We start from the raw sequence: 12,767 nt of genomic DNA, 5'->3' as shown, positions 1-12,767 counted from the left end.
GACCCTCCACCCCCATTTTTTGTGAAGTTACTGAAATTGTTTTGTTGGTTTGAATTAAGGTTTGATTATTTAGCCATGGCTTGCCTGGAACTCACTTTGTAGCCTATGCTGGGGTCAAACTCAGAGACCTACCTGTCTCTGGTTTCTGAGTGCTGGGGTTAACGACGTGTGCCACTTCGGCCAGCTTATTGACATACTGTCTTCTATTCTTGTCATATTCACACCTCCCTCGTTACCTTGTCATTTCATTCCTGTCCTGTTTATGTCCGTATCTGTTATTTTATCCCCACTGAATCCGGTCAGTGCTGCCTTCACACTCTGGTCGAGTGGTAAAGGTTGGGAAGTGTACATTGAATTTGTAGGTTGCTTTTGGTAGCACAGTCCTTTTCACGATTTTCTAAATTACGTCATAGAGGGCTTTTCATTTTCAGTCGTCTTTTTCAGTTTCCTTTTTCAGTATTTAAATCTTTCATTGTTAGCTGGGCATGGTGGTATTTATCTTTAATTTCAAGACCAGACTTGTCTACATATCAAGTTCCAGGAAAGCCAGGGCTACATAGAGGGACACTGCCTCTATATATAATCAACAAATAAATAATTTTCTTTGTAGAGCTCCTTAATCTCCTACGTTAGGGTCTTCTGAGAGTGTCCCTTTTCTTTCTCAGCATGTCTGTTACTGACATGTAGGAATGCTACTGATTCTGAATGTTTTTAATTGCTTCTTTGCTTATCTAAGAATTTTTTATGATGGGTGCATGAGTGCATGCATGCGTGTGCGTGCATTTGCACACAGATTTGTACTTCTCTGTTTTACTTTAGGAGACAGTCTGTCCCTGAACCTGGAGCTTACTATTGAGTCTAGACTACTGATCCACCCCAGGAGTCACCTTTGATGTGGGTGCTGAGGGCTTGAATTCAGTTCACTGAGCCATCTTCCAGCCCAAGACCAAGATGAAATTAAATCATCTTCTGACAACCACCCAAATAAGACCTCTGACTTTCCTTTCTCTTTGCATCTCTTTGTTTCCTTCTCTGACTGCTTCAAGCACAATATAGGTTACAGTGAAGAACTTGGACCCATCCTTGTTCCAGGCTTTAGAAGAAATGGTCTTAGTTTTCTCCCGATGAGTAAGTGCGTCATCTGTAGCCTTATTACGCTGAGACATGTTCCTTTTATTCCTAGTTTCTCACTGAGTTTATCATGAAGGGATTGAGGATTTTGTCCAGCCCCTCTGCACCTATTGAAGTAATTATTTGATTTCTATCCTTGAGTCCATTTACGTAATGAATCACATCCATTGTTTTGCATATGTTAAGCCAACCCCTGGAATGAAGCCATCTTGACTACCATCTTTCTGATGTTACTTAATTTGATTTGCAAGTATTTTATTGAGAATTTTTGTATCTTATGTTCATCATAGAGAACTTTTTTGTTATTAGCTGTTTTGATATCAGTAACACTAGCTTTTTAAAAGGTTGGTGTCAAGTCTTTGCTTTTTGTTATGAATTAGCTTGATGAATGCTACTGATGCTTCTCATTTGAATGTCTCTAAGTTCAGTGAATCCATCTGGACTTCTGCTCTCTTAACTGTGATATATTTTATTGCTTGAATTTCAGTAGATTGTCTAGAAGTATCCATTTCTTTTAATTTCTTAATTATAGTAGTTTTTAAGGTGTATACTAATATGAAATTTGTTGGTACACTTTCTTTTTTTGTATCTCTGATTTTGTTGATTTAAAGATTCTTTAGCTTTTATTGTAGTTTGGCTCTTCGTTGATCTTGTGCATCTTTTCAGAGCCATATTCCTTCCAGTTTGGTTCACCAATTTAATTTACCTTTGTTTCTTTCTTTTCTTTCTTTTTTTTCTATGTACTTAGGGTTTAAGAGCACAATGTGTGTGTGTGTGTGTGTGTGTGTGTGTGTGTGTGTGTGAACAACTCTGGAGTCAGTTCTGTCCTTCCACCATGCTGTTACTCTGGTTTTTAATGTATGTACTTGGAGCTCTAAACTTCCTTCCTCCAGCTGTTTTGATTGCATTTCAAAGGTTTTGGTAAGCTCTCATTTTCATCTGACTTCAGACATTTAAATTTCTCTTATTTCTTGTTCAGTGGTGTGTGCTTTTCTTTAGGGTTGCCTGTCAGTGAAGGTTCGAGTACAGTTGTTACTGAGTGGAGACTGACGATACCGGCTCTCTGAAGCAGCTGTATTTTATGTGCACAGTGCTGCCCCCTGCAGTTTTGATGTTCTCCTTCTCTGTCTGGCATCCGGAATGCAGCCTGAATTTGGGTGTTCATTTCTTTCCCTCAGTTTGGGGGGTTTCCACTGATTTTACAAAAACATTTATCTTGATGCTGTAGTAAATCTGGTCTATTGGTTCCATGGACCTTATGTTCTCTTCACACTTCCTGAATATCTGTCAGTGTCTGAGTGTTCTCACTTCTCTTCTGTCCTTGATGTTCTGACTTCAACTTCCTCCATTCTATGAGGCTTTTTGCTGGGTTTTTCATTTGACTTAGCTTTCATTTCTGAATTTTGAATTTGAGGCTTATGATATGGCTCAGCTGGTAAAAGTACTTGCTCTACAAACCTGGTAAACTAATTTTAAATCCCTGGAGCACTATTTCTGTTTCTTTATTGAATTCATGCTTCAGATCCTATATTGGCTTCCTCATTTCAACTGTTGCCTTTTAAATTAGAAGTTTACTTGTATCCTCTTTTATTTCATTAAACGGTTTAATGTTCCCCTATTGAGTCTTTTGGATTTCATCTGACTCAGTCTCTTTTCTTAGTATCTGCTTTTGTGGAATTGCTACTTTTCACAGGGTTCATCGTGCTTTGGGCCTGTCTGTGATTCTTGATTTTTTTTCCCCCTTTTTTAGGCTTTTTTTTCCTCACTCCACATGTGTAGGGCATTGGGCATGATCACCAGCACCATTCCTATCGTTGAGCATTAACGACAGACAACCACAGCCAACAGCTAGTCCTTTAAAAACAGCCACCTTGTTTAACTTCAGTAACGTTTGGGGGCATAAAGAGCGGCACTAGTACAGTAACGTGTCAGTATTAGGAAGGAAATGGCCAATCATAGGGCTGCTATTAGTCAGTGGGGTGGGGCACACACAGGGGAATGTAGCTAGGAGGAGGTTTGGGACCCACAGAATATCGAGATTAGTAAGGAGTGGAGAGGGTTGCCAGTAGTTACAAGCAGTTGCTCCTGTTTTAGAGGACCCAGGTTTTATTCCCAGCATTCACAGTGTGGCTCACAAGTAACTCCAGTTCTAGGGCAGATTCAACACCTAATAGTTTTTGCTTCCTGGTGTTGCAGACAAAACACCCATACAAGTCAAAAACAAAACCAGTGTAGAGGGCATTGAAGGGAAATAAGAAAGGACTGAAAGGGAATAAGCTGCAAGAAACACACAGCATAGACACAGAACCTGACTGAGCGATGCAGACTGTAAGCAGGGACACTAACGTTTTTATTGTTGCTACTATCAGGAGGTTTGTTTTAAGACTAGGCAGAATAAAACCACAAGTGTCTTGCACATCAAATCAGGCATGCCTAAAATTCCTACATTATGAAGTGAGTCAGGAATTCAAGGCAGTCCTTGAGACCAGCCTGGAGAAGAGGGAGGGAGGGAAGGAGGGAGGGAGGGAGGGAGGAAGGAAGGAAGAAAGGAAGGAAGGAAGGAAGGAGAGCTAGAGGAGGGAGGAACGTGGGATAATGTATCGATCAACATTTTTGTCCTTTGTTTTTGAGTTGCTTTCCTCCCTGTTCTATAGAGCAGACTGTGATGACGGGTGAGGTGCAGTTTGTGACTCAATTTAAAGCCAGCATTGTGTATATAAGTGTTTCAAAGTTCAGAACAAGTGACTTTTTAGGTTTCATTCTGCTTAATTGACAATGTCAGCACTTCCCCCATGTGTTTTGGAGGGAAGCCCAAGGTTCAGAAAGTGCCTGTGACTGAGCTTTTTTATCATTTGGGGGGGTGGGGGGGAGAGAGAGGTGTGGGGGGCAGACAGAGTGTGCGCCTCCAGCATCTGCTTCCACAGTCCACTCAGCTTCCAGTGTGCCCAGTCTCTTCTCACCGGGAGATCTCACAGCATCTCTTGCTCATAGCCTCAGCCTCAGCTTCCGCTGGCTTTTCTTGCAGTGATGTCAGGAGAGTAGAGAGAGCACCTAGAAAGCCTCCTCGCTCATCCCAGTGAGGCCTGAGGGACAGGGTTCAAGGCTGCTTTGTGCTCCTCTGCAAAGCTCTCACCTGACTTACTCTTTGTTTTTAGTTACAGCATTTGTAGGAGTAGGTTATTATTTATTTCTTTTTTTTCCACAGTGGGTTACAGTGAAAGAACTTCTAATCTGTATGGCTGCTCCCTTCCCCCCAAGATTTATTTATTTTATGTACATGAGTACACGGTAGCTGTCTTCAGACACACCAGAAGAGGGCATCAGATCCCATTACAGATGGTTGTGAGCCACCATTTGGTTGCTGGGAATTGAACTCACGACCTCTGGAAGAACAGTCTGTGCTTTTAACCCTCTGTGCATTCTCTCCAGCTCCTCTGTAACTATAGCTATCCCGAAAATGTAACCTACCCCCACTCATCTGTCACCGCACTTTAAAAGTTCATAATTGGGTTTTTGATTATAACATCTAAACTTCTTTATGACTTAATCTGTATCTGATATAAAATGTATCTGGTTTGGCCTTATAACAGTTGAGGGCAGGATGGGCGTTGGGGAAGCCAGGGCAGCAGGCAGCGAGTCACACTGCACCTGCTCTCAGGGACAGCCAGTGATGACTGCTCCCTGTGGAGTGGACCACCCATATTTAGAGTTTCTGTAATCTAGAAACCTCTTTACAAAGCTGATTCATTTTTTGGTGATCCCAAGTCTTACCAAGTTGACAGAGTTTAACCATCACAGTATATTTATATTCAAAGGATATTCTCATCTCAGTGGACAAGAAACATCCATACCATGGCTGTTGCTGGCAAGTTTTATATCAACTTGGAATAAAAAATCTCAGTTGAGAAAATGCCCCCCCCCCCAGACTGGTCTTTGGGCAAACCTGTGTTTCATTGTCTTAACTGATGTGGGAGTGTGCAGCTCCCTGTGGGCACTTACTCCTGGCCGTTGGCCTGGCTGCGTCAGCCATGAGGAGCAGCCCAGCAGTTAGTAAGAGCACCCTTCATGCTTCAGCCTCCATTCCTGCTCTGAGCTCCTTGGATGGTGGACTATGACCTAAGAGTTAAAAGCTGAATAAACCCTTTCCTCCCCAAGGTGCTTTTAATCATGGTGTTCTATCACATCAGTAGAAACCCTAAGACAGTAGGTTTAAAAATAGTATGTTGTTATGTCTGTTTGTAGGTTTAACAATGACCCATCCATTGATGTTCTTCTGCTCACAACTCATGTTGGTGGCCTGGGGCTTAACTTGACTGGTGCTGACACTGTGGTGTTCGTAGAGCATGACTGGAACCCTATGCGAGACTTACAGGCCATGGACCGGGCCCATCGTATTGGGCAGGTGAGTCATCTAACACTCCATTAGACTAGACAGATAGTTCAAAAGCCAAGGAGACTGGGTTCCAGTCCTTGCTTTGATGCAAAGTGCACATTCACCTTCGTGAATTGTTTCTACGAAAGCTGGGTCACTGTCTGTCTCTGTTCTATGTCACCTCGAGACATTTTTAGGGTTGTGGGAGCAGACAAAACTTTGGTCAGAGTTAAGGTAATAAAAAGGGCTGGCTTGACAAACCTGAGTTTATCAGTTTGTATTACAGTTCAACTGTTTTTCTCGTTCAGAAACGTGTGGTTAATGTCTACCGGTTGATAACCAGAGGAACACTAGAAGAAAAGATAATGGGACTGCAGAAATTCAAGATGAACATTGCGAATACCGTAATTAGCCAAGAAAATTCTAGTTTACAGAGTATGGGGACTGATCAGCTTCTTGACCTGTTTACTCTAGATAAGGTAAAACCTACTTATCTTAATCAGCCCTGGTTAAAGTTAGTTGTCTGGTGAACTGTGAGAGTGTGGCACTCTGAAGTGTGCCCAGGCTGCTGTGCAGTCTCTGGGATTAGCAAGCAAAAAGCATTAAGAATAGTAAATAAGGGCTGAGAACATTGGCTGCTCTTCCAGAAACCTCAAATTCAGTTCCCACCCACCCACATGGCAGCCTACAACTTCCTGTTCCAGGGGTCTGTGCCCTCATACAGACGCACATGCAGGCAGAACTCCTGTGTACATAAAAGGCTGAGGGTGTCATTAGATCCTTTGGAGCTGAAGTTATAAGACAGCTGAGAGCTGCTTACTGTGTGTGCTGAGCCATCTCCAGCCTGCAACACTTGACATTTTACAACTACATTGGAGTTGGTGCCTTTCTTCTGCCATCTTGCTCTGAGGCCCCCACTCAGACTGTCAGACTTGGTGGTCTACTGAGTCATCTTGTGAGTAGGTAACTTTGGTGCACAAATTCTTCCATAATGGATATTTTATTAGTTTGTTTGTTTATTATAAGTACGCTGTTGCTGTCTACAGACACACCAGAAGAGGGCATCAGATCCCATTACAGATGGTGTGAGCCACCATGTGGTTGCTGGGAATTGAACTCATGACCTCTGGAAGAGCAGTCAGTGCCCTTAACCACTAAGCCATCTCTCCAGCCCTCCATAACAGATATTTTAAGTCTTGGCTTCTGGACTTGTCTCAAGGCATCTTGTAGTCTCTGGAGTCTGTGGGGATCATGTGTGGGCATTGCTGGCCCAGCCTCCTAATAAATGGCAAATTAACTTCTCAGCATCTGCACCTATTATATTATATGGTGTTAAGATAAAATGAAGTTATACACACATACAGAATGACACAGGCACTCAGCAGATAGTAAGTATTATTGTGGGGGATCAAACTTCTAATCCATTAGATCACCCATCAGAAATGTTATAGCACATCAGAGCAAGGAGGCCAAGGCCTGGAATCCCAGCTCTCTGGAAGTGGAGGAAGAAAGGGCCAGTCTAGGTCAAATTGCAAGACCCTGTCTGTCTCCCTCCCTCCCTTCTTCCCTCCTTCCCTTCATCTTGTGCCTGTTTTCATATTATTGATTGGTTGACTGAGAAAACTCTCATGTATTTCAGACTAGCCTTGAGCTTTTGGTGTAGCTGAAAATAACCTTGAACTGATTGCAGGCATACCTCCACTGTGCCTGGGTTTGTGCTGTTGGGGTCCAACCCAGAATATAGTACTCAAGCACACTTAATCTGACCCCGAGCTCCTCTTCTCTGCTTTCTTTTTCCAGTGCTGGAGACTGAACTCAGGGAGGGATTCAACCTCTGATCTATCTATCTATCTATCTATCTGTCTGTCTGTCTGTCTGTCTGTCTGTCTGTCTGTCTGTCTATCTGTCTATCTGTCTATCCATCCATCCATCTATCTATCTATGTTGCCTTTGAACTTTGATATTTCTGAATTAAACCAGGTGTGGTAGCACACACACCTCTAATACCAGCACTTGGAAGGCAGAAGCAGGTGGATAGATCTCTGTGAGTTCAAGGACAGCCAGGGCTATGTAATGAGACCCTGTCTCAAACAAAACAGAAAACTCACTTTATCTGCCAATGTTTCATTAGGATGGAAAAGCAGAAAAGGCTGACAGCTCCACTTCTGGAAAAGCAAGCATGAAATCAGTTCTTGAAAACCTGAGTGACCTCTGGGATGCCGAGCAGTATGATTCAGAGTACAACCTGGATACCTTCATGCGTTCTCTTGAGTGACTGCTGCATGCTGGGACGCAACTGCTGCTAGCTCAGTTACCTTCTGCTGATATTCAGCAAATTCCTAAGTCTATGGCGAACTTGAACTGAATGTATAAATAGATCTGAGGAATATTCAGCTTAGTGCTGGCTCTTGCTTCATTGGGGAACAAGTTATTCTCAAGTATTTGCACTGTATTAAATATAAATGTTAATGTGAAAAGGTTTAAATTTTACATGCTGAATAGCTGCAGACAGGAAGCAACCAGGTTTCCATGTGCTACCAGGAGGTGCTTCTGCAGGGACAGCCTCCTCTACAGACACTTTCTCCACGGTGAGATCCACCCGTGCTGTGGTGTTTGTATGCATTTGTGTTCTTTAAGATAGTACTTGTTTTTATAATTGATTACAAATAGGGCTTCTTTTGTAAAAGCCTTAATGAGCCATACTTTTCAGAATTTTTGAGTGACTTTAATATTAGCCCTAGAACATTAAAATGTTAAGCAATGAATTGAACCAGGCCCTGTGGCAACCTTTGTATATTTAATTCAGATGCATATAGTGTTTTTCAAATCCTTTAACATCATTTATTCACTTTTAAAATATACTAAATAATAAATGCAGGTACTGGTATATTTAAGGCTACAATAACATCCTATTAGAGGGTGGGTTCTTGTTTAATTTATCTAATGGCTAGGATATAGCCAGATTCAAAGAACATATATGTACTCAGTTTCAATCATATAAATAAATATATAGATATAAAATATATTTTGTAACTAGGAACACACACAGTTTTCCAGACATAGATTTTACATTGCTTAAAATCCCAGCCCCTGTGGTAAAGGCTGTTTACTGTAGTGGGGCATGCCTGACACAGGGGAGGAACCTCTCTCCACACTGCACACAAGGATACAGTGTATCTATAACAGTGTCCCTCCTACACCAGAAAAATGTGTCTGGCTTTGGCACTAAAATCATGTAGTTATACCAGACAGCAATAATTGAGCACGGAGTTAATGAGCTAGTTAAGCAGCTCAGTGGTGAGGGTGGGTAGCTGTATATAGATATGCATGTATGTGTATGTATATATAATTTTATAAATGTCCCACATAAATTAATACATGCTCGTGTTGTATACACACCTGTGTGGAATATATTTGTATATATGTATGTACAGGTAATAAACATCCCTAAGGTTTGTGTCTGGTCCTACACCTAGGCATCAACTTAAAAACCATCAGACCTCAATTGTACAATAACAAGGGTTTTGTTAAAATAATTAAATGCTCCACAGCACTTAGATATGAAGTTTGTCACACTTGAGTAGCCTTGACAACCATCCTGTAACCCTGAACCTAGCATTCCAAAAGAGAATAAATGACAGATTGTAAAGTCTGTGCAGTTGTGTGTTGTTTACAGTGAAGACTGAACAAGTAGCCCAGATGCACAGGTGCTGGAAGCCACACTTTTTTAATATAAGATTTATATTCAAATATACAGGACCAAAAAAGGAAAATTCATAATTTCATGTCAAAGATACAGTGTACGTGTATGCTTTTATAAACTGTTTATTTGCTATTTCCGTATCTTCTAAAAGCAGGAAGCAGTTTTATCGTTGAGGAAATAGTAAGGGACAGAAGCATTCAGAGCATGTATTAGCTTTTTGTTTTTCATCCTCACTTCAAGTCACAGCTAGAAGGCAGTTTATGGGTTTCATCAGAAAGTACATGTGCATATTGGCAAACTGTTTCTCAGAGAGAAGGCCCGTGACCTAAAACATTGGTGGCTGCCCATCTGACAGTGGGGAACACTTCTGATGTTTAAAATGTGTGGGTTTTGGAGCTCAAGTAAACATGGTAGAGTGTTGGTGCTGAACTGGATTGTGGGTTAATGGAATCCATTGTGCTATTGTTGAAATTTTCAACTAGTTAATTACATTTAGGGTTGATCATAGATTGTTTTTTATAACATTTATACACACACCACTCACAAATCCCAGTCTCTGAGCAGAGCTGGTTACTTGACAACTAGCAGTTGTGGGGGAAAGACCTCCATTGAGACAGTTTGTAGAGGTTTGGGCAAATGCAAGTGTCCAGGGGAGCCATCTGAAGGTGTGACAGTGTAGCACCATGTCCTTGAATGTACCTGGTCTCAGAACCAAGCCTGGTCGGGCACCTCCGACCTTGCGGAGAGCATGACCATGACGTGGCACAACAGGCTAAGAACACTGCGTGCTTTAATCCCAGCCCTCAGGAGGCAGAGGTACATGAATCTTGGGCTTGAGGCCAGCCTGAGCTACAGAGTGAGTTCCAGGACAGAGCTACTCAGAGACCCCGTCTCAAACAAAACCGGTAACAAACCAATGGAATAGGACTTCAGGAAAGAACAATGCCTAGGCGGGGTTTTGCCCACTAGACCTCAATTTTCCAGGACACACTGGTACTGTGGGATTAAGTGACATTAAATGCAGGGATGTCTGTAATCAAATGTCAGAAAATTCAGTGTGAATTAATACAATAAAAACTTGAGTTTTGCTACCAATCAGTTGAGAATGTTTGCTTGTCACACTGGGCATCATCATCAGCCTAAAGAGATACAAACTAGAGAAACCACCACCTGAGCTGGAGAAATGGTTCAGTGGGTGAAGGTGCTTGCCACCAAGCCTAATACCCTGCAGTCCAGCCCTGCAGCAAGTGCAGTCAACTCCAGCATCTTCAGACCAAGGCAGCCGGCATTGGATCTCCTGCTTCATGGCCTTAGAGCTGATCCAACTATCGGCCAGACCCCCAAGCCTTCGGTCACATCTGTGCTTCATCAAAACAGTAATGGCTCTACAAGTAACAGCTCTTGCCCACCTCTGAACGCATCTCTGCCCCTGCCTGTTCATCTCAGTCAAGCCAGTATATTCTCAGCAGAAGACAAAAAGATTTGGGGAGGGATAAAGGTAGACAGCGGTTTTGTTTATTTCTACATGCCTGAACAAAGACATCTCTCAAAGGAGAGTATTGAGTAGGTAAGTTGAGCCCAAAAAGGAAAAGTCAAGACTGAAATTTAGTGTGGAAGATATTTTAAAGCAAGAATCTGCAAGATCACCGGCAGAAATGCTATGATTCAGTGCTATTGATTAGGGGAAAGCTAATGGCCAGTGAGTTATTTATGGATCTTTACAGTGATTGCAAAAGACTTGCAGGCCCAGCCAGGCAAACTAGAACATCTGTAGGGTGTGAGAGGAGTTGTATGCATGGCTCTGACTTCAGACTAAGGCAGCAGCCACATGCACATTCATGGCTCCTTTGATTGCATGTACCATACTCATGGGAGAAGCGCGGCATGGCTTCACTAATTCAGGAAAACCTTCCAGTAAAAACTATTGCTTGCAAAAAAAGGGAAGATACTTTAAATGATTTGGTTAATAACAAGTCACAAGTGATTGATTAAACATGTCACATCAAGCCTGGACAAAACCACAAAGATAAAGGGCAACGGGTTTCACGTCTCTCAGAAGTAACAAGAAGAAAAACTGGAGTTTCATGTAGATCATAGGCAATCTGGATATACCCAACAATTCCAGCATACAGTCCTTAGACGTGCATGTCAGAAGTTGACCCAAACTGACCATGTGCTGAGGAAGAATGCAATCCCTCACAAATTTCAAGAAACTGAAATAATGCATGTATCACAGTAAAGCAATCTAAAGGACAAAGGTTAAGTGGTTAAGAGCATTGTTAGTTCTTCCAGAGGACTCAGGTTAATCACCCACCATCTATATGGTGGCTCACAACCATCTCCAGTCCCTGAGGATCAGCACCTTCTGATACCCCTAAACATTAGCTACATGCATGGTGCACAAACACACACATTCACAAAATACCCATGTGTAAATTAAAAAACAAAAGTCAGGAATGGTCACACATACCTGCAATCCCAGCACTTAGGAAGTAGAGGCAGAGGGATTACAAAGCTTAAAACCAGTTTTGGGCTTTGCAGAAAGCTTGAGGCCATCTAGGTTGTATGAGATCCTTCTTCAGAAAACAACAAAAGACTAGACCTGTAAACAAAATCATATCCTATGTAGATCTCCAGAGTCTACAAAGGGATTAGACTAGGCAGCTTTAGCAGTTTAATGTGAGATGACAATAATAAAAGTGTTTCTGAATGCTGACAAAAGAATTTTAATTTTTGAATATTCCAAATGTAACAGCACCAGAATCCATGAGACAGGTACACATCTTACAAAGCATGTGAAAATATACATTGAGCCTTATAGGACAACAAAAAATGATCTTGAGAAATGGAGATCTATATTCATGGATTAGATATATAACTTTGGGGCTGGGGACAGCTCAAAGCATGCTCAAGATCTTGAGTTTAATCTCCAGTGCTAGACACCAGAGTATAGAAAAAAAAATAGTCAGGATTCCAAGTATGTATAGATTCAAATCAATTACATTCAAAATCCCAGTGAAACTTTTTAAAAGTGTTGAATCTAAAGCTGAGAAGGGAGGGGATACTTGAAGGACTTTTCATACTGCGGAGGAGGAATGTTGCAAATGCTGCGGAAGGGCCTGAAAGAATCTTGGACAGACAGGCAGAGAGAACGAAACACAGAAAAAACTAGAGAGCTGCACACCCAGGTCAGAAGGCTCACTGCCCAGCTCAGCAATCAGGAGCAAAGAATGGGCATAAAGAAAGGCTCGTGGGGTGGAGCCCAGGGCTGCCTGCAAATGCAATCCACGTCATTGCTTGGTTTTTCTTCAATGGAGAAAGTCTCCAAAACTCAGGTCCATATGCTTTAAAAAATCTATAGATACAGATATAATTCACACACATATGTATGTATGATGCTGTGAAAATTTTAGCTCAATCGTGAACATGTATTTTAAACTAAAATAATAAAACTTAGAAGAAAGCATGGGGCTTGGGATGTGGTTCAGTTGGCAAAAGTGTGCCGTGCCTAGCATGTGTGGTAGCAAACACCTATGCTCTCAACATTAAGCAGGTAGAAGA

At 41.9% G+C, this 12,767-nt stretch overlaps 1 protein-coding gene across 1 annotated transcript in view; it reads left to right on the top strand.

The window, feature by feature from the left end:
- Window positions 1–9,192, top strand: part of BTAF1 (B-TFIID TATA-box binding protein associated factor 1) — an 81,653-nt gene extending 72,461 nt beyond the window's left edge. Inside the window, exons 36-38 of the mRNA XM_080911483.1 lie at window positions 5,374–5,533; window positions 5,812–5,982; window positions 7,635–9,192. Of these exons, the coding sequence (XP_080767609.1) occupies window positions 5,374–5,533; window positions 5,812–5,982; window positions 7,635–7,778 (475 nt within the window). The 3' untranslated portion in view covers window positions 7,779–9,192. The remainder of the gene's footprint in view (window positions 1–5,373; window positions 5,534–5,811; window positions 5,983–7,634) is intronic.
- The last annotated feature ends 3,575 nt before the right edge of the window (window positions 9,193–12,767 follow it).

The sequence above is a fragment of the Micromys minutus genome (genome assembly GCF_963924665.1).
Source record: "Micromys minutus genome assembly, chromosome: 2".
Classification (NCBI taxonomy): Eukaryota; Metazoa; Chordata; class Mammalia; order Rodentia; family Muridae; genus Micromys; species Micromys minutus.
The sequence above is the reverse complement of the archived record's forward strand: the minus strand, read 5'-3'. Positions and strand labels throughout refer to the sequence as shown.